At 42.4% G+C, this 20554-nt stretch overlaps 2 protein-coding genes across 4 annotated transcripts in view; one reads left to right on the plus strand and one right to left on the minus strand.

The window, feature by feature from the left end:
- ADGRF3 (adhesion G protein-coupled receptor F3) overlaps positions 1 to 6734 on the plus strand; it is a 48904-nt gene extending 42170 nt beyond the window's left edge. Inside the window, exons 7-9 of the mRNA XM_033938905.1 lie at positions 1292 to 1345; positions 3336 to 3380; positions 6281 to 6734. Coding sequence (XP_033794796.1) covers positions 1292 to 1345; positions 3336 to 3380; positions 6281 to 6292 — 111 coding nt within the window. The 3' untranslated portion in view covers positions 6293 to 6734. The remainder of the gene's footprint in view (positions 1 to 1291; positions 1346 to 3335; positions 3381 to 6280) is intronic.
- Positions 6735 to 13782: 7048 nt separating this feature from the next.
- The window catches only part of HADHB (hydroxyacyl-CoA dehydrogenase trifunctional multienzyme complex subunit beta), a 131946-nt gene continuing 125174 nt past the window's right edge, over positions 13783 to 20554 (minus strand). For all 3 annotated transcript variants that reach the window (XM_033937946.1, XM_033937947.1, XM_033937948.1), the window contains exon 16: positions 13783 to 14468. In XM_033937946.1, coding sequence (XP_033793837.1) covers positions 14433 to 14468 — 36 coding nt within the window. In that variant the 3' untranslated portion in view covers positions 13783 to 14432. The remainder of the gene's footprint in view (positions 14469 to 20554) is intronic.

Consider the following 20554-nt stretch of genomic DNA (forward strand, 5'->3'; position numbering starts at 1 on the left):
CACAACACAAGACTTGGTTATGCCAAGGCTTAGATTTCAGAGATGCTCCTATTTCTCCAGGAAGGTTTGGAGAAGGGCCTGGCATTGGGTTCTCTCAAGGTGCAGGTGGCAAGTCTCTTGTGCTTCTGAGCACAGTGGAAGACAGGATCCTTGGAGTCCCATATGAACATTTCACGGTTTCCAAAGGGAGCATTACATCTGCGTCTTCAAGTAGATCAGCCTTTTCCTACATGGAGCCTTAACCTGGTTTTGAGTAAAGCTTCATATAAGCCTCTGCAGAAGGCATCACTGAGGGTGAAGATGGTATTTCTGGTTGCTATTACCTCAGCAAGAAAAGTCTCAGAGCTCCAAGCTTTGTCATGTTGAGAACCAGTCCTCAGTTTTACGGGAGCAGAAGTGTCTCTGTGCACGGTATCTTTGTTTCTACCGAAGGTGGTGATGTCCTTTCATTTGAATCAGGAAATTAGACTGCCTGAAGTTCAAAGCTCTGGAAAAAGGATATCAACTGGTTCGCAGACATGGAATAAGAATGTCAACTGGTTCACAGACATTGCTGATTTGCAGACATGGGATAAGGGTGTCAACAGGGTGTCTCTGTTATCTGGAGGTTACACATTTCATTTGTTAGCTTACCTTCTACTGTTGACTAGGGCTAGCCAAAGAGGTAGGGCAGCCTCTAAGACCAAGATTTTGAGATGGATCAAGATGGCAATTGACTCAGCTTACATTGATAGTGGTAAGAGATCCCTGGTGTCAGTAAAAGCTCATTCCACCAGAGGGGTAGCTTCTTCCTGGGCAGAATCCAGGGCTGTTTCACATGTGGAAATTTGTAGGTCAGCTACATAGTCCAAATCATACTTTCATAAAGTTCTATAGAGTGGACACGGCAGCACAAAGGAACTTTTCTTTCAGGTCCTCATTGCTCTCGACAGGCTTATCTGTCCTGCCCTAGATTCAAGGGACTGCTCTAGTTTGTTCCTCTAGTCCGGACTCATATGCTTTAAGGGAGAGGAAGGGATAGTAGATGGTATAGATGGGAAGACTGGATAGGCTATATGATCTTTATTTGCCTTCATTTTTTATATTTGTGTTTCTATGAGGTGGGCATTTCCTGCTTACTAGCGAGTTGTCTTCAATATGGACTTAATGCATGCAGATAATATTGTGAGAACCACTTATCATGCCTTTAATTTGACAGCATGCTCAAAATAGTATCCTGATTAGATACATTGTACTTTATGTAATTGTCCAGTCATTGGATTCAATATTTATTCTCTCAATTGTACATCAGGTAATGGAGCTTTTCAGGAAATTCTTCTGGTGGATTCCTCTGAGAGCTAACACAGTAAGTATGATTTTTCTTTTTGCTTCCAAAAAACCTGTTAGAAGTCTCAGGCATTTCAACTACTGTACTTCATGTTTATGTTGAAAACCTCTGGCTATACAGACCCTAGGAACCACTTCTAAACATGTCTTTCTAGCCTCAGAAATCCATACAAGGGAAGCTCCTAGGCAAATGGTGACAGAACCCACACGAATTGATAGAGGACTTATTGCTTACAAGTGGGAAAAGTATTTCCAATACAATTCCTTGTTTGGTGAGCACATATTAGGTCCAAGAGGTGTGCATACAAAGTAGTTTTTTTCCCCATTATCTCTCCTCTCTATTACAGTAGCATGCACTTTTACCTTTTGGGGGAGATTCTTCAATGGGTTGAACAGATTTTCTTTCAAGGCCTAAAGAATGTAGCCTCAGTCTCACCAATAATATGCAGTCTTTTTAGGATGATCCAACTGAACTGAATAGTGCAAACTGACAGTTGCGATGATGTAATCTTTTTACCCATAGTTGTATAGAAATGATCATAAGAATAGTCATAGTGGGTCAGACTAATGGTTCGTCTAGCCCAGTATCCTGTTTCCAACAGAGGCCAATCTAGGTCACAAGTACCTAGTAGACACCCAAACAGTATTTTATTTATATTATGCACTCTATATATTGCTTATATTCTAAGCAGTTTACATTGAATAGTGATCAAGTACTCTAAGAATTTTCCCTATCTGTCCCGGTGAGCTAAAAATCTAACAAACTTTAGAACCTTACCATTGCTGCATCATCCACCCCATGTATATCCCCATTGGCATAGATGGCAATAGAAGAATAAAAGTCTTTTAGATTACTAGGACACTAGCAGCCATTTCTTCTCATTTGTTGCTCTCGGTCATTTTCTCATGTGTGAATCTCATTGCACACGGCTGTCCTCTTTGAAATCAAAGTATCCTCTGTATCCTTCCAAGCCCTGGCAATGGTCATCTTTGCCATCAACAATAGGGTTGGAATCAAATCTCCTTAAGCAAAGTTCAGAGGATGTTCGCTATAGGCTCTGTCCATTTCTGAATGTAAACTCAAATAGAATCCCAGAACTTAATACTTTTTTTCGCACAGTAACAACATTCCATGCAGTATCTCTTCCTCTTAAATAAGCATCCTTTTCTTTCATCTCTTTGTGATCCCCTTGCTCTCCACAGTTCTTTAGGTTTCAGGCGGCTGGGTAAACACACACTCTCTGGGATCCCCCCCCCCCCCAGTTCTTATATCTTGGCACTTGATAAGAGCTCATACATCTCTTTATTCTTTGGTTTGTGCCTCATCTTCAAACCTCTGCAGTTTATAATGAGCCAGGATAGGTAAAAATTTTCCAGTTGATATTCAGCATGCAGCAAGCATTGGCACTGAATATCTGGTGCTAATAGCAAGTCTACTGGCTGCTGGAGCTTATGCAATCTCTATCAGCCTGGATCTGCATAAAGACCTTTCAATGCCTCTGTTCCTCTGATCTGCCCCAATCCCTCCTAACCTCCCCACTGACCCCTGTAGTCCACCCTTGGCCTACTTCAAGGTCCATGGTGGTCCAGTTGGGGGGGGGGGGTTGTTGATGGATAGGAGTGATTCCCTTTCGTTCCTGCCCATTGCTGGTCCAGCCACAAAATGGCTGCCATGACCCCTAGTGGTAGTCTTACGGTGATTGTACTACAGGTAATCATGCTGTGTTCAGTGGAAGTAGTGTAATCCTTCTGCCACATACCCCTCCCTCCCACCCCTTCATCCATATCATCCCACTGTTGCAATACAAAACTTGCATTGTCAAAATGGTCCAGGAAGTAACAGGTAATGATGCAGGTAAGCACAGAAGAGCTCCCATATTAGTAATTATTTACAGGTTGCTGCCAGTCATCCAGTCTGACATAGCACTTATGCTTAGTTCAAGCAGCTGCAAGTTAAGATTTATTGCAAACACACATAATAATGAAATGCTTTCTTTTCTATTTTTAAGGTCTTTAGTTCCAGCAATGACAATAGCACAATTCCCTTGCCCAGAGTAAGTACAATATGTTATACATACCTTATGTAATAGCAAAAGCAAGGAATAAATCTGTCAAAATATTTTTGAGTTGTCTACCAATCTTTATTCACTGGAAGGTTTTATCTGCTCTATTACCCTATATCCCACAGCATGCAGTATGACTCACTGGTGGTACCAGTGTAACTAAGACTTTTATCAAAAACAAAACTAATACAACATAGTTGCAAGAGGCAGCGGACAAGATTTTTCTCCTAAATTCCGGTCTGTTACCTTGACCAGTATACATTCCCCATAAATCAGAACAAAATCTTTCTCAGACTGAACCTTTCCTACCCAAAGCATCTTAGGTTGGAAACATTTGACTTTGCCTTATTTATGTATTCATTCAATTTTCTATACCATTCTCCCAGAGGAGCTCAGAATGGTTTACATGAATTTATTCAGGTACTAAAGCATTTTTACCTGTCTGTCCTGGTAGACTCACATTCTGTCTAATGTACCTGGGGCAATGGGGGGATTGACTTGCTCAGGGACACAAGGAGCAGCGTGGGTTTGAACCCATAACCTCAGAGTGCTGAGGTTGTAGCTTGAATCACTGCGTCACACTCTCCCTCTCCACCACAGTTACCACCCACTTTTTATGCTCCTAAATTTAAGATTTTAGTGACATTTCTTTTTTATATTAATATATTACGAGGCTCATTTATGGGGCAGATGGACGTTTTTCTCACAAAATCTTTCCAATTCACTATTTCCAAAACTTGTTCTCTAGATGGATATTTATGGTACTTGTCCACAATGCATCTGTTATGGAAGATGAACACTGATGTCTCGAGGAAGTGGATTGATGCACCGATGGAAAACTTGACCACCGATGCAATGACCAATGTTGAAGAGTAGAATGTCGAGGATTGATGGTGACTGAAGATCCATGTCAACATTCTGCAGGACATCTGACTGCAGTACCATGGGGCCTCATGCTCATACTGGGCTGGTATCGAAGGAGTCAATGCTGGTGCATGAAGTTTGAAAAGATCACCCAACTCCCTTTGGAAAAACCCATCAAGCTTTTCTCGAAAATAAAGCACCAGTACCTATGGCTTATCTGCCTGTACCATCGGTGCAGCGACTTGCCTTGGAGAGGGTGACCTTGATGAGGATGCACATCTTGAAGGAGAGACAAGCCGTAATAGTGAGCACTACTGGTTGGTCTGCATCAAGGGACTCGATGCTGTTGCAACCTACATTACTTGTTGGGAAGCTGGCAGCGTCGTATCTGGCTTACCTGATGGTGCAAGATACCAATGTCGATGGTTGCGAGGTCTTGTCGATGCCTATGGCGGTGCCAAACAATTTCTCCTTTAGAAGTTGACGGCTTTTGAGCGCTTCTGTAAGGTGGAACAACGGGCGCAAGTTTCCACCTGGTGTTCAGGCCCAAGACACTTTAAGCACCAACTATGAGGGTCGGTGAGGGAAATAGGCCTCTGACACCTACAGCACTTTTTAAAACCTGTTAATGGTCTCAACTTGGATGTGCTGAGTAGAAAATGAACCCTCGAAGGCCGAAGCCCATGAGGAAAGAAAGAGAAATAAAACTTTTTTTTCTTACTGAAAAAAGGGTAAAAAAGAAAGAAAAAAATTAAGACAATTAAATAACAGAAGAAATATGCGAAGTGTGACGGCAAAGCAAAAAAATTGAACAGAGTTCAGGAAAAACTACTTTTCTCTGTGGAAAACGAAGAACTGAGGAACTGCAGGCCTACATTGGACGGGAAGGCACTCGCACATGTATGGTGCGGGTAGTTGCAAAGTTTCTAAAAACTTAAAAGTAATGATACACTTTAAAGCTGTCTGTACCGGGGCTCCGTGGATGACGTCACCCACATGTGAGAATATGGTGCCTACTTGTCCTGGGATAATAGGAAATACAGAACTGAATGATATATGGGATGGAATGAGAAGAGAATGTATAAAAGAGAGACCAAACTGAGGAGAAAACAAAAAGAAGGAAATGGAATGAAGAAAACAGAATGAAAGAGAGGGCAGAAAATAGATATGAGCTAGGCAAGTGAGAGAACATATGCTATATAATTGTAGTAGTTTTCCAGGTCTTGCCACGTCCGAGTAGAAAGAACCAATGTTTCAGCCATCATGCTGTGGCTTTCTCAGCAGAACTGAGAGTAAGCAGGGAGAAAATGGATGGATTTGGATTTTAGATGTACGTATTACTCAGGAAAACAAATTGTATTTCCCTGCCAAAATTGGCTTACAATCTAGGGGATAGAGAGGGAAGACAGAATAAGTGGGGAAACAAGAAGAGGCAAAATGGATCAACAGAATATAAGGAGGGGAATATAAGGAATGTTAGGGAGAAAAAACAAGATGTAAGAATGTTAGAAGGAAAAAAAGAAAGAAGGAAGAAAAATATAAATGAGAAGAAAAGAACCTGAAATATCCATAAATAAACCTTATGTATCGATTAGAAAGTAATTATTTTTAAAATGGACATATTTAATTGAAAATTTTGCAATGCAAATTGTGCATTTGAAGTATGATGTATTTTCACACAAATATGCAGCAGAATACTGAAGAGTGTATGCAGAATTTTTGCACTCTTTGCCAATAATCACACCTCTGTTTTATCTCAGGACACATGCTCATAGACCTAAAGAAGGGTTTTAGTAACAGCACAGTTACAAAGAACCGACTCCTAAATAATAATCTCTTCTGGTGTACAAATGCCTATTCGTGCAAACTTGAGTGCTACTAAGCTTTATTAACTGTTTACCTCAATGTTGATTTTAATTCCTATGAATGTTCTGTTATTAATACATCATCAGTAATAATGTTTTTATATTTGCATGTTTCTTAAATGTGCTTGTTCAGTGACTATGTTTTTTTGTGTTTATGTGTAGAGTGACTCCTGAAGCAGGTGGTGACTCCACTGAGACATGGCTCCGTGTTCAGTCTTTTGTCTTGGGCACCTATAAATTATTTTTTGCTATTACTAATCCTGTTTCTGGGACTCTTTGTTGGTATCCATTGGTCAACCCCTACTCCTTATTTTTTGACTGGTTGGATCTGTCATTTACCAGAACTTTGGGGGGCCACAACCTAGCCACGTTTTTAAGATTTTCACTATGACTATGCTTGAGATCTATTTGCATATAATCTCATGCATGAGGATGCTAGGTTTGATATGGAAATGATGGATGATATACACGTGAAGCCAATCTTTTCCTTCTTGTGTGACCTCCTTATCTTTGGTTTGCCGCTCTTCTGCCCCATAAAAGAAGAGAGGACTAAAATGTTTCAATTTAGTTTTGTATTATTTCTATATTTGGTTTTTTTTCTCTGTTGCTTTAACAAATGCAGTGGAACCTTGGTTTATGAGCATAATTCGTTCCAGAAGCATGCACATTTTTTTTTTTTTTTTTGTAAATCATTTTTATTTCTAATTTGTCTTTTCTTTATAGTTTTTATACCTTACAATTATACAAATTTATTATGTTGTGATATATTTTCTCCCTTTCTTTTTGGTTTGCTCAATGTTTGATGTTCTACCTACTAAGGGTCCTTTTACTAAAATGTGTTAAGCACTTAACAAGCGATTAACATGAGAAAACAAACTACTGTGTCACACATTAAGGTTTTACAAATACTAGTATATTCACAATCAGGGGCTGATTCTATTAATAATGGCTAACTCAGTAGGCACCTAGGAAAATGGTACCTATAGCTTGTCATTTAAAATTAGGAGCTGTTTGTAGAATCATACCTAGCAGCGCCTAAATCAAGTTAGGCCAGGATTTTCTAGGCCTAAAATACCGGCATCTAACTCAATCCCATGCCCAAAATCCACTCCTAACCATGCCTGCTTTCTGGGTAGGCACCTTGGTGTAGATGCTTACATGGCACCTACCGAGTTAGACATCTAACAGAAAATTCTTTTTTAAAGGTGATTATTTATTTTTTTAAATTTATATACCAACTATTAACTAGGCCAGTGGTAGGCAAACTCATTAGTCAAAAGAGCCAAAGATCAGCAGTACGATTAAGATTTCTTTTGAGCCAAATTTCTTTTCAAGAACCATGTTTTTAGGAGTTTTAAATAAAACCAGATATCATAATAATAATAATCTTATTTATTGACAAAAAATTTTTTCTACCTTTTGTCGTTTCTGCTTTAATCATCTTATTTTCAATCACTTCTTTCTAGCCAGCATCTGTCCTCTCTGTCTTCCATGCAGCATCAGCCCCTTCCACGTCTGCCTTCTCTCTCTCTGCCATCCACTGTCCGCCCTCTCCACGTTCCATATGGCATCTTCCTTCTTTCTATGCTCCTTCCATAAACTGTCTATCTTGTGCCCCATCTCTCCTTTGTACATGATTCATTTCAGCTCTGCCACTTCTCCATTTTTCTCTGTCACCACCCCCTCCCCTATGCTCTGGTATCTCTGTCTTCTCCTTTCTTTCCCTCCCCACGGTCTAGCATCTGTCTCCTTCCCTGATTCCCTGGCATCTCTCCCTCCCCATCCATGCTCTGACATCTCCTCCTTCCTTTTCCCTTGGTCTGGCATACCTTCCTCTGTGACTTGGCATATCTCCCTCCCTCTCTTCCCCATGCCCTAGCATCTTTTCTTCCCACCCTCCATGACCTGGCGTCTTTTTCTCCCTCCCTTCTCTCCAAGCCCTGGCATCTCCTTTCATTACTTTCCCTCCAGTTGGGTACAGGAATTCTCTCCCCCTCTGCTCCCATTCCTCCTTGTCACCCCATCCCCGGTCAGCAGTGCAGCCCCTAAGTGGGTGCTCCAAGGCCTGGCATCATGAACTTCTTCAGGCAGAAGCAGCATTCACAATTTTCTGCTGTTGCTGGCTTCGGGCCTTCTTCGCTGTTGGGTCTTGCCTTCATGGAAACAGGAAGTAGGCAGGACTCAGCAGAGAGGAAGGCCCGAAGCCGGCAACAGCAACTAATTGTAAACGCTGTTGCTGCCTGAAGAAGTTAAAGATGCCAGGCCTTGGAGCACCCAGGGCAGACCGCTTCTCTCTCTGTAGCTGGTAGCCCTCTGAAAAGGAACATTTAGCTCTCCCTCCCATGTGAACCCAGCCGACCCACTGCAAGACTACCGACAAAACTCCCTCCAGCACTCATCAGCAGCTGCAGCACTCTAAACAGGCTGCTTTGCAGTTCGCAGCCTTCTGCAAGTGATTCCCTCTGCCGCATCACTGGTGCATGGGTCATCAGTGATGCGGCAGAGAGAATCACCAGAAGACCGCGAATTGCGGAGCAGCCTGTTTAGAGTGCTGCTGGAGAGAGGTTTATGTCTTTTTGCGGTGGGAGGGTCGACAGGAAGGGCCCGGAGTGATGACGCTGGGGGGGGCGATGACTGCTGCGATCCGGCCCTGATGGCAGCCGTTTTCAAACTGCCGGCGGCTGTCCCGAAGCTTTCCCTCTGCATCGATCTGCCCTGTCAGAAACGTGAAGTTGAGGCATAAGGAAAACTTCAGGGCAGCCGCCAGCAGCTTGTGAGAATAGCTGCTGTGTCGGGGCCCTTCTGAAAAAGGGAAATTTTGGCTTCTGGCAGAGCCGCATGTGGTTCACGAGCAGCAGTTTGCCGACCACTGAAGTAGGTGGTTTACTTATACATAACATTCAAATACAAATATCAAACAGTATCATGACTTATTCTGTCTTAAAAATGAATCTACTACTGCACTAATGTAGCAGTTGTGTCAAAAAATGCTGACTGAACCAATTAAAAAATTGTTAGGTGTCTAGATTGGCTAGGCACGCCAATCTAGGCACCCAACGGTAGGCGCTATTTATAGAATCAGGGCCTCAGTGTATAATTTTCGAGCTCCTCCTTATTTTCCGATGGAATTTTTAGAATGGGGCTAATAGAATATGTTATTAAAAATAGAGACAAAACCCATTCTCAAAGCAATACTTACCCAACTAAAGAGCCAAGCTATAAAATGAGAAGGGAGAGATTTTAATAAATAAGTTGGACAAACATCCAGTGCACAATGTCTAGAAGAAAATTTTGATAACAGAAGTTGTAAATCTCTCAATTGTATGAGGGTCAAAATCATTCTATATCCTCTCTACTGAAATATCTTTAAGATCTGGACCAGCAATGTGGGAAAAGAGCTAATGAAGGAATATTAATACTTTACAAGGACATTATGGTGCTTTTTTGAAGCATACGGAAGTCTATGTGCTTTGTCACACCTGTGCCCTTGAAGAACATAGCGGGCTGCTGGGTCATGACCCGATATTCAGATTTGGCATGTCCCCCTGTAACTAGGGGAGCCCTTTAGGACTTTTTATAACTTAGGCAACGGTCTAGGTGTGACCTTAGTAGAATATTCCATGAACAGACCACATAGTCAGGATGGCAAAGAGACTAATGCTTTATTCGGCACCTGGCCTCAAAATCAGTGCTCATAACATTTGTGAGTTTTGTATAGCACTAAGCAATGTTCAGATAGTAATGTCAATACTTGGCCTCAACATAACCGTAGGGAAAAAACCCCTCAAAGGAAAAGATTGGTAATTTTGTCCATCACAGTTCTGACACCAACTCTGGTCTCTGGACTTTATAAAGTAAGTAAACACAGTTTTCACCAGTCAAAATTCAGTAATGTCCTAATTTGTAGTCTTCACAGTTCAATTCAAACAATAAAATTTTATCACTATTTATAGAGCAGTGCCGAGGGCAAACCTGTCATACTCAGAATGTCTTTTACTGCAATAGCTTGCACCTTATGATTGTTCATATCAACTAAAGCTGAGCTACAGGCATTATTAGCAGTAGGTTTAGACCTGTTTGCTCAGGCTATCTCTATTTGCTCTGGCAAAGATTCTTCCACAGCACAACTCTCTTCAATATTCATGGCCTCACAGGGTTCTGGTGTAAAGGAATCTGGAGTGAAGCAAACTTCTTCCTCCTCTGCCATGTCCCACTCAGCATTGCTCACCTCAGCTGGCTGGAGTGTGGAAAGCACTGTTTCATTCTGAGCCTCTCCCTGTCTCTCCTTTGACTCTCCTAAGAGTCTCTCTTTAAGGAACATTAAACCACTCCCCTTCAGCCTGTAGAGGGGGATGGGTTTAGGTTCTCTGTCTGGTTGTGTGAAACCTTGCTTCCCTGTCTCAGTTTTAAAGGGCCAGGCATTAATGCAGGTCTTATTCCTTTTGCAGGATTACAGGCAGGTTTGGCAAAAAGTGTCTCTACAAGACAAGCCCTTACTGGTTTCTCCCTGTGATTACAAGGGAAGTCAGCATCCAACTGCTCTGCAGAGCTCACCTGGTCAGCTCTTTCTGCACAGGATCTTAGTATTCCCAATGCTAGATCAAGGGACAAAGCCTGCATGAGTGCTGGTTTTGTCATAGCTTGAAGGCCATATTCTCTAAACAGCGCTTTAGGTTAGGCCTAGCTTAAGTGCAAAATTCTGTTTAAAAAATGTAGGTGCCTACTGGTACCTTAAAAAAGGCACCTGCAGTGTGGCTAGAGGCACTTTATGATGCCTAATGCCACTGTAGTCGTAGCTAACACTGGAAATGACGTTAGCATGTACTCTGAAGCCGCGATTCACATGAGAGGTAGGCACTGAAAATTTAGGCCTTGAAAACCCTAGCCTAAATTTCCAGCGCCTACCTTTCAAGAAGCTGCAATTCTATAAATGGTGTCGGTGTGTGATTGATACATTATTGGCAGCTGTTTTTTAGGTGGCCACCGCTACTGGAGCCTTTTGTAGAATCTGGCCCAAAATGTCCAAATTCGTATTTTACAAAGGCAGAATGGGGACATACAAATAGCAAGAATGGTGTTCTTGACAGATCTAGGGAGAGCCTGTCCAAATCTAAAAAGGATATCCTTATTTAGACTTGTTTCAGGAATGTCGTTACAGAAAGGTGCTCTGATTGAGCAGCTGTCCATTGAAGGAACACCTCCTTAATCCCCCAGTACCCAGTAGTTGCTGTCCCCCTTCCCTCTCCCCAGAAAGTTAAACTGAAAGGGGATAGCAGGTTCTATGACAGCTTTGGGTATCCTGACCACGGCGTAACCACTCGCATGCCGCTCACATACTCATATGTATTCTTTTATTCCACCTCTTGTTCTCTGCCACGGATAAACAGCATAAAATCTGTTTTACCACTTGAAATCTAGCTAGGTACTTGGGACCTGGGTTGGCCATTGTTGGAAACAGGATGCTGGGCTTGATGGACCTTCAGTGTGTTCCAGTATGGTAATTCTGTTCTTATGATATCAATCCCAATTTCGGTCCTCCCAATCAGCTCTCATCCTGTTCATGCAGATCACATGGTAATTATCATTTCTGTTCCTCTCCTCCCCCCCTCCCTTTCTCATGTGCCCTGTGGAATGGCAACTCTGTCTCCACCAAACTTATCTTCATCCATGACCTCTTTTTTTTCCTGAATCTCCCCCTGCTAGCACTAACTGAGACCTGGATCTGCCCCGAAGACTCTACTTTTTTTTAGATACATCTCACTCAGTTGGTCATGGAGGTAGTGTTGGGGTGTTACTCTCACCATTTTATAGATATTAACCCCTTTCTCCACCTCAATCTGACTGCTCTTTCAACTTTGAAGTCCACTCCATCCATCTTTTTGCTCCTTTACCTCTCCAAGTAGCAGTCATTTACTGAGCTCCTGATAAGTCTAGGAGTAAAAACTTGGAACGACCTCATAGAAATGACCAGAACTGAACCTAGCCATGTCATATTCTGGAAGAAACTGAAAACCCATCTATTAGACACTTAATCTCCTGTATCCTCTCCTATTTCCACTTTCTCTCCTTCTTCCCCTATCCCCCCTCCCTACATTTCCTCTTCCCTCCTCTCTCCCCTCTTTAAGTCGCCTTGAGCCAGCATAGGTATGAGCGACGCACAAATAAAAGATTAGATAAGTCCCTCTTCCTTCCTCACCGACTTTGACTCCTGGCTCTCCTTTCTCAAACCCTTATCTCCTTCCCTCATCCTTGGTGACTTCAACATCCATGCTGATGACCCCTCTGACTCCTCCTGGTTTCTCATCCTAACATCCTCATACGATCTCCAGCTGTGCTCCACCACTCCTACACACCAGAATGGCTACTGCCTTGACCTTGTCTTCTCCTCCAACTGTTCTACCACCCAGTTCTGTACCTCAACTCTTCATCTCTCTGACCATCATCTGTTAACTTTTACAACTCATTATTCTCCCCACCCCAACCCAGCCAATCACTACCTATACATTTAAGAGCCTTCAGGTATTGATTGACCCTGACACCCACTTCACTACTGTCTCATCCGTCCCTTCAACTACTGTGATATACAAGTTTGTCAATGAAGCTGTCATCGATACCCTCGCTCCTCCCATGTCCTGTAAGGCACACCAAACCCCAGCATTGGCTGACCCCCAACATTCACTACTTGCATTCCTGTGCTGAACATCTTTGGCTTAAATTCTGCACACATGCTAATTTCTAATTCCTGCTGACATCCTTCCAGTCTGCTCTCTCACTTGTCAAACAAGAATACTACGCCCATTTAATTAACTCTCTTAGCTGTAACCCTCGTTGTCTCTTTACCACACTCTTTACCACTCTACTCAAAGTGCCTCCACCTTCACTTCCCCTCAGACGATGGCAGAGTTCTTCTACGACAAGATTCACCTTGAGTTCTCAACCAGGTTACCTACCCCCACCCTCCTTCCAACTGCCTACTCTGTCAACTTCCCTTCATCCCCTGCCACTTTTTCTGAAATCACTGAAGAGGAAACTGTACATCTTCTTTCCTTCCTCAAACCCATTATCTGCTCCTCTGATCCAATTCCCACCCACCTACTCGGCATTCTCTCTCCCACTGTGGTCCCTCCTATCTGTCACATCTTCAACCTATCACTCTCCATTGCAACTGTTCCCAATGTCTTTAAACATGCCATTGTTACACCTCTCCTCAAAAAACCCTCACTAAAGTCCACATCCCCCTCCCACTATTGCCCCATCTCCCACCTCACCTTCTTATCCAAGCTGCTTGAACATGCTTTTTACTGCCATTGCCTATTCTTGACCCACTTAAACGGGCTTTCGCCCACTCCATTCCACATAAACTGCCCTTGTTAAAGTCTCTAATGACCTAGCCAGATCCAATGGCCTCTACTCTATTTCATCCTTGTTGAGCCATCTGCTGCCTTTGATACTGTTGATCACCACCTAGCCCTCGATACACAGCAGCCATTGGAGTAGTATCATTCCACTGTTCCAAAAAGCAGACATGCTCATGTCCCATCATCTATGCAGCCAATAATTTCCCTCTAAAATGTGAGCTTTTCTGATTGATCCTTAACCCTGACTGGGAGAATTGAAGAAACCACCACCCATGCTTCATCTTCTGTACATTGCCATGTCACAAATGTTCTCAAAATTTTTTTATTGTATGTATTTATTTTAGATTAACAGCTTGTGGACAACAATAGCATGATCCCTATTTAGAGTATCTCAATAATGAACACCTTAATTTAAATTTACTATGCAAAAACTGCAGCTCCACAATAAAAAAAAGAAAAAGTTTATAGTCAGCATAGTTATGTTTATGTAGCTTCATAAATGGAAACAATAGCATTTAAACTACTGTGTGTTCGTGACACTACTTATGCCTTGCACTGTCTTTCCTTTGCAGGGCAAATTTATCAGTTGGGAAGTAGTACATGTGAAGTTAATTCAACTAGTGAGTGCACACAAAAATTGCTGTAAAAGTGTGATTTTCAACTGTAAAATTGGCTTCTTTCAAACTGCTATGGCTCACACAATTTCTAAAGTTCATATACTTATTAGGAGCATAGCTATGCTTTGGTTAAACTACAGAATTCTCAGAGAAGTCAATAAGGCACATCAACCAAGTGTTCCAGGATAATCTTTTTTGTAAATTGTAAATCATTGACAAGATTACTAAAGATATTTACGGGCTAGAAATTTTCCATTCTGAATGTTTATTAAGGCATTGGAATGGCAAGGGTTGGGGCTGCACAACAGCTCCAAGTTCTTCCACTGGTGCTTTATCATCTTACTGAGGATATGTTTCCACAATCATTCCATGTCCCTAGAAAATAAAAGGAACAATTTCAAAAAGGATTTTTCTCCTTAAATCCCCCCCCCATTCCAGGTAGCTATGCTTTCATACTTGTCAAGGACTAGAAGGGGTGGTCATCTTAGCAACAAAGGTTGCTTATAGCAATGACACCACTTTTTTATTCTAATTTTTTATGGTTTTGCATATAAGCTCAACATGACACACTGACATGGTATACCTGTCTGACCCACTAACATTAGTTACTTCTTACCTTTTCCCCACTCTTTCAATCTTCTCTCTCCTTTCCCTACCACATTCTTAAGAGATGGATCACGGCACAGGCAAACTAGGCATGTGCCTAGGGTCCAGATGTGCTCAGAAACCAGGAGACTAGGATTGCCAACTGTTTGGATTTTTTTGCAGAATTCTTAACATATGTTGGGCATGGGGACACTGCCTGAAGGAGCACAAGCAGCAGGACACAACTTGGAAAAGAGAGCTAGGGAGTGCATACACTTGTGTATATTTCTGTATATCTGGTGTGAAGAGTTGCAAAAAAAAAAATAAATAAATAAATAAATAAATAAATAAAAATAAAGCTTCCTTTTCAAAATCTGGGTTGGAATCATAAGCGTCATTACAGAGGAGGGAGCAAGGGGGGGCAAGAGGAGGGAAGGGGAGGGAGTGCCGCCCTAAAAAAACTGCCTTGTGCCTGCCCATAATCAACACATATGCCCCACCAATCCTTACTTCCCTCTGTCCCCTTCAGGGTCTAGCAGTGGCCTCCTACTTCTTTGTCCCCCCAGCCCCTCCTAATTTGTGTCGTTTACCAGCATTACTGGCCGCAATTACAACAGGCACTCTTGGGTCAGAATGGGGGTCCTTCCCTCTGTAACAACTTCCTGTTATCGCATGGGAGAAACACAGCAGAGGGAAAGCTTCGGGGTTGTCAGCCGGAGCCTGATGTAATTGTGTAATTGCAATATGCAGTAATGGTGAACACTGGGGGTGGGGGGAATAAGACCGAAAGAAGTAGGAAGTCAGCGCTGAACCCAAAAGGAATTGGGGATAGAGAGGTAAGGAGAGAGGATGGATCCACAAGAGGGAGGGGAGAAGCTGCACAAAGTAAAAGAAAGGGAAGACAAAAGAGGGAAATGTACATTGATGCAAAGGAAGGGAAGAAAGGAGGAAATGTTTGCATATGGATGGAAGAGAAGGGGAGAGAAGTGCATACAGAAGGAAGGAAGAAATGCATATAGAATGAAGGGAAGGGAGTGATAGGGAATGGAACGTAAGAGTTGCCATACTGGGACAGACCGAAGGTCCATCAAACCTAATATCCTGTTTCCAGCAATGGTCAACCTAAGTAACAAGAACCTGGCACGATCCCCAAGGAGTAAAATAGATTTTATGCTGCTTATCCTAGGAATAAACAGTGGATTTCCCCATCTTAATAATGGCTTACTGTTTTAGGAAATTATTCAAACCTTTTTTAAACCTTGCTAAGCTAACATTCTCTGGCAACAAATTCCAGAGTTTAATTACACGCTGAGTGAAGAAATATTTTCTCCAGTTTATTTTAAATCTACGTCTTAGTAGCTTCATCACAAGCTCCCTAGGCATAATATTTTGGGAAACAGTCAACAAGTGATTCATGTCTACCTGTTTTACTCCACTCAAGACTTTATAGACCTCTATTATATCTCCCTTGAGCTGCCTCTTCTACAGGCTGAAGATCCCTAGTCGCTTTAAACCTTTCCTCAAAGGGAAGCTGCCTTTCCCTTTAATCACTTTTGCTGTCCTCTGTACCTTTTCTAATTCTTTATAACTTTTTTTGACATGCGGTAACCAGAATTGTGCACAGTATTCGAGGTGCTGCCACACCATGGAACAATACATTCCTTTCCTGATAATTCCTAAAATTCTATTTGCTTTCTTAGCTGCTGCCATACACTGAGCTGAACGTTTCAACGTATCCACAACACCTCCACCCAGGATCCTTTTCCTGGGTGTTGACTCCTAATGTGTAACCCTGCATTAAGCAGCTGTAGTTTGGGTTCTTCTTTCCCACATTCATCACTTTCCACTTGCTCATATTGATCATCATCTGCCACTTTGAACCCAGTCTCCCAGTCTTGCAAGTTCTTCTTGCAATTTTTCATAATCCTCTTGTAATTTAACAACTTTATGTAATCAGCAAATTTAATCATCTCACTAGTTATTCTCATGTCTAGATCATTGATAAATAAGTTAACAGGCAGCAGCCCCAGCCCAGACCCTGGAGAACCCTACTAGTTACTCTTCTCCATTGAGAATATTGACCATTTAACCGTACTCTTTGTGCTCTCTCTTAAGTTCTTAATTCATAATAGAACATTACTCTCCCTCCTATCCCATGATGAGGGATGGTAGGTGGTGGTGGGCATAAATGATTATAAAGATATACAAGACGGGGATTTGAAACGATATATAAATCATAAGAGGTTCTGAAGATTGACCCTGTATAGTTATGATATGCCCATCATTGGTTTAGTTTACTCAGAGAGAAAACGAGTACGTATGCTAAAGATGGACAGTAGAAGTTAATGTTAGGAAGCAATTATGACAGTTTGAAAGTTGTGACGACAATTAATATCTGTTTGTTAATTTATCATAAAAAGATATATTTGATCATCTTAGTGACCCATTTTTTTTGCTATAAAAGATCTAGATACGGGTCTGATGCTTTGAAGGCTTATGTCTTTTGTATCTTAATGGTAGCTGTGTTACCGACAGGTCTGCCGGTTTTTTTGACAGGTCTTTATTCATTTTTTTTTCATGGCACAGATATTTTGCGTGTGTTACACACACAAAATATCTGCCCCATAAAAAGAGAATAAAACACAGGCAAACCTATCAAAAAACCGCCACCTCTCCCCCCCCCCCAACAAATGCAACCTCCTCATAAATGGCAGGAGGGATTCCCATTCCCTCCTGCCATCAGCCGCTCCGGCCGCACGAATATGGCAAGAGGGATGCCATCTCCCTTCTGCTTTCGGGACCCCTCCCCCCCTGAACTTATCCAACGATGAACCCCCGCCCGAATAGGCAGGAGGGATGCCAACTTGTTTCTGCCGTTGGAACCCCCCACCAACGACCCCTGCCTACCCCCCTTCATGTACCTTTAAAAGTTGTGAGCAGGAGGGGTGCTCGGTCCCTCCTGCTCCGCAGGCCTCCAGCAACGGAAGCAGGAGAAAATCCTCCTGTTCCTCCCCGGCCGCAATGCGAATGCAGGCCTTAGGCCACGACTGGCTCAGGCGACTTGGCCTCCTCCCTTGGGAAGGGCCTGAGCCAATCAAGGACTTCTTTAGCGCTGCAAAAAAGATAGTGAATCAATTGCTGTTTCAAAATCGGCCAGGAATTGGCCAACAGCGATTGAATAGCTATCTGGGCCTAAGGGAAGATTAGGTACCTACCTCAAAAATCTTCTTTATAGTAAATAGGTACATTATTCTTGAACACTTGGGTAATCAATCCCTTCTTGCGAGATTTTGCGTAGAGAGCCTCATTAGCATATTTTCACACCGGCTCCAATCACTCTGGGCTGTCCTGTAATTCATCAGTTTGTATCAAAGCAGATGGTCAGCCCTAGAGAGGAAACATGAGAAGGGTGCGAGGACTCTCCCCTGCAAACAAGTCTGTTCTGCTCATATTGTAACATAAAGCATGAAATAATCATGCACATTTAAACATTTACCCCCTCCTTTACAAAGCCGTGCTAGCGTTTTTAGCACTGACCGTAGTGGTAACAGCTCAGACACTCATAGGAATTCTATGAGCGTCAGAGCTGTTACTGCGGTGGCCAACACTAAAAATGCTAGCGCGGTTTTGTAAAGGAGGGGGTTAACTATATAATGAGCTGGAGGGAACAAGCCACCTCCCGAGTGCAAATTGCACTGTCTTAGGGTTCTGAAAAAAACAATACTTCATGGTCTCTTCCCAACAGCAGTTGTTCCCCCTATCCCGACTGTACTGGACAGGAGACAGAAATAAGGAATCTGGTAATATGAACGTGTTAAACCGCAAGCAGTCTAATGAATATCTGACAGAGTGGGCTTCAAGAATGATGTGCCTAATCAATTGGCACATCATTCTTGAACACTCGGGAAGTATCAAAGCAGTTCCTGGAACCTAGGGTGGGACAGATGAGCCTGTGCAAGTACTGAAGATTCAAGCTCGGTATCCAATTTGGCCACTATGTCCACCCTAAAAACTGTATGGAGGGATTTTTAGGGTTAGGGAACCCTATTTTTAGCTCCAACACACCCCTAAAAAAAAGTTACTTTTAAGGATCCCCCCTCTGATTTTCTGTCAGCCTTGTACTCACTGTGCCATGCATGTGTTTGGAGCTGCCTGGGCTGAAACTGCAGCTAGAGAAATGGGAGATCTTCTGCCTCAAACAAGCCTGAAACCGGACTTCTTGCTTCTTCTGCCTCTCAGACCCAACTTGCCTGAGACCCCCAACCCCTACCAGAACTCCTGCACACAGATGGGGGTGGAAAAACACCACAGAGCCACTCAACCTGTGCTCAAGCCCACTGTGGATAGAACCTGGGGCATGCCTTGCTCCCAAGCGAACAGTCCCTGAGCTCCCTATCTGTTATGCAGGCTGGACAAGTGGGTGCACAGACTTCTGACAGTGTGAGCTCTCCAGCCAGAGATGTCCCAAAGCTGGGAGCCTCTGCAGCACTGAAAAGCCTCACGATCGGATTACAAAAAACAACAAAAAAACAACCCAAATTAAAGGAAAAATAAACTCAAGCAGAATAGACAGGTTTCTACTATCTCACCCAGCCCAAAGTGATGTAAGGTGGGGTGAAAAAAATGCTAATGAAGCGCTCTAGATAGAATCTTGCAGGAAGGGACTGAGTACCCGAGTGTTCAAGAATGATGTGCCTGTTGCACTAGAATCTACGTTAATCAATTCTGTAATCTTACCCATCAGCCGGCTTGTCAACATCCTTCTGAGTAATGTCCAGTCCTAATGTGGAAATGGATAGCATGCTGTCCTTTCCCTCTCTGTATATAATTGTGACCCCCATTCTCATAAAATGGGTGAGGTAATGATAGCACTTCTGGAGATTAAGTGCATCATTTCTAAAACTTGTCTGTGCTCCATCACATAAGACCCAAATTCAAGTTTCCTATGCTATGACAACAAGGCCAAATCACGGGTTCAGCCCAGAAAAAAAGTGAATTTATTCAGAAATAAAATATATCCCACTGCAGTGTGCATTGTATGCTGAAGCAGCAGTGAACATGTTATCATGGCAGAAGCACAGTATTACATACTACAGTGTAAATCAGTTTGCAGTACTGTGTTACTTTAATTTAACATGTTGAATCCTGATTTAAGATGATGTGGCATAATTACAGTTTTATTGATTAGAACCCTAGTTTAAGCCTGGGCATGGTTTTGGTATATATATATATATATATATATATATATATATAGAAATATCCTATAAGGCAAGGCTTCCCAGACTTGTCCTCGGGACCTTACAGCCAGTCAGGTTTTCTGGATTTCCAGAACAATTATGCACAAGTTACACCTACATCTGCTGGAGGTCACCATAAGAAAGGGAAAAGAAAGTACCAAGCCTTGAAACAAACAAAATCCAAACAAAAAGAGGCACTGGAGATGTCAAAACCAGCTAAGTGGTCAGAGATCCTTTATTAGCAGTTTGTATCAAGGTTAAAAACAAGCAAAATGCTTTTTGTGTGTTTTTAACCTTGATACAAACTGCTAATAAAGGATCTCTGACCACTTAGTTGGTTTTGACATCTCCAGTGCCTCTTTTTGTTTGGAGGTCACCATAAGCAATTTAACTCATGCATATTCATTGTGGAGATCCTGCCTTTTTTTGTATATTGTTTTCTACGTTGGGCAAGGGTAGTCTCCCTTCTCTCTCTATGCACTTTGGAGATCCTGCAAGCCCAACTGGCTGTGGGGTCCCTAGGACAGATTCAGGAAGTCCTACTATAAAGATTCTACATAAACAAACATGTTTTCATCCATACTACTTTCCCTTGCAGAATGGGATTCAGAAACAGATTAAATCCTATTGTCATAACAA

This window comes from Geotrypetes seraphini, chromosome 3 (genome assembly GCF_902459505.1).
Source record: "Geotrypetes seraphini chromosome 3, aGeoSer1.1, whole genome shotgun sequence".
Taxonomy (NCBI): Eukaryota; Metazoa; Chordata; class Amphibia; order Gymnophiona; family Dermophiidae; genus Geotrypetes; species Geotrypetes seraphini.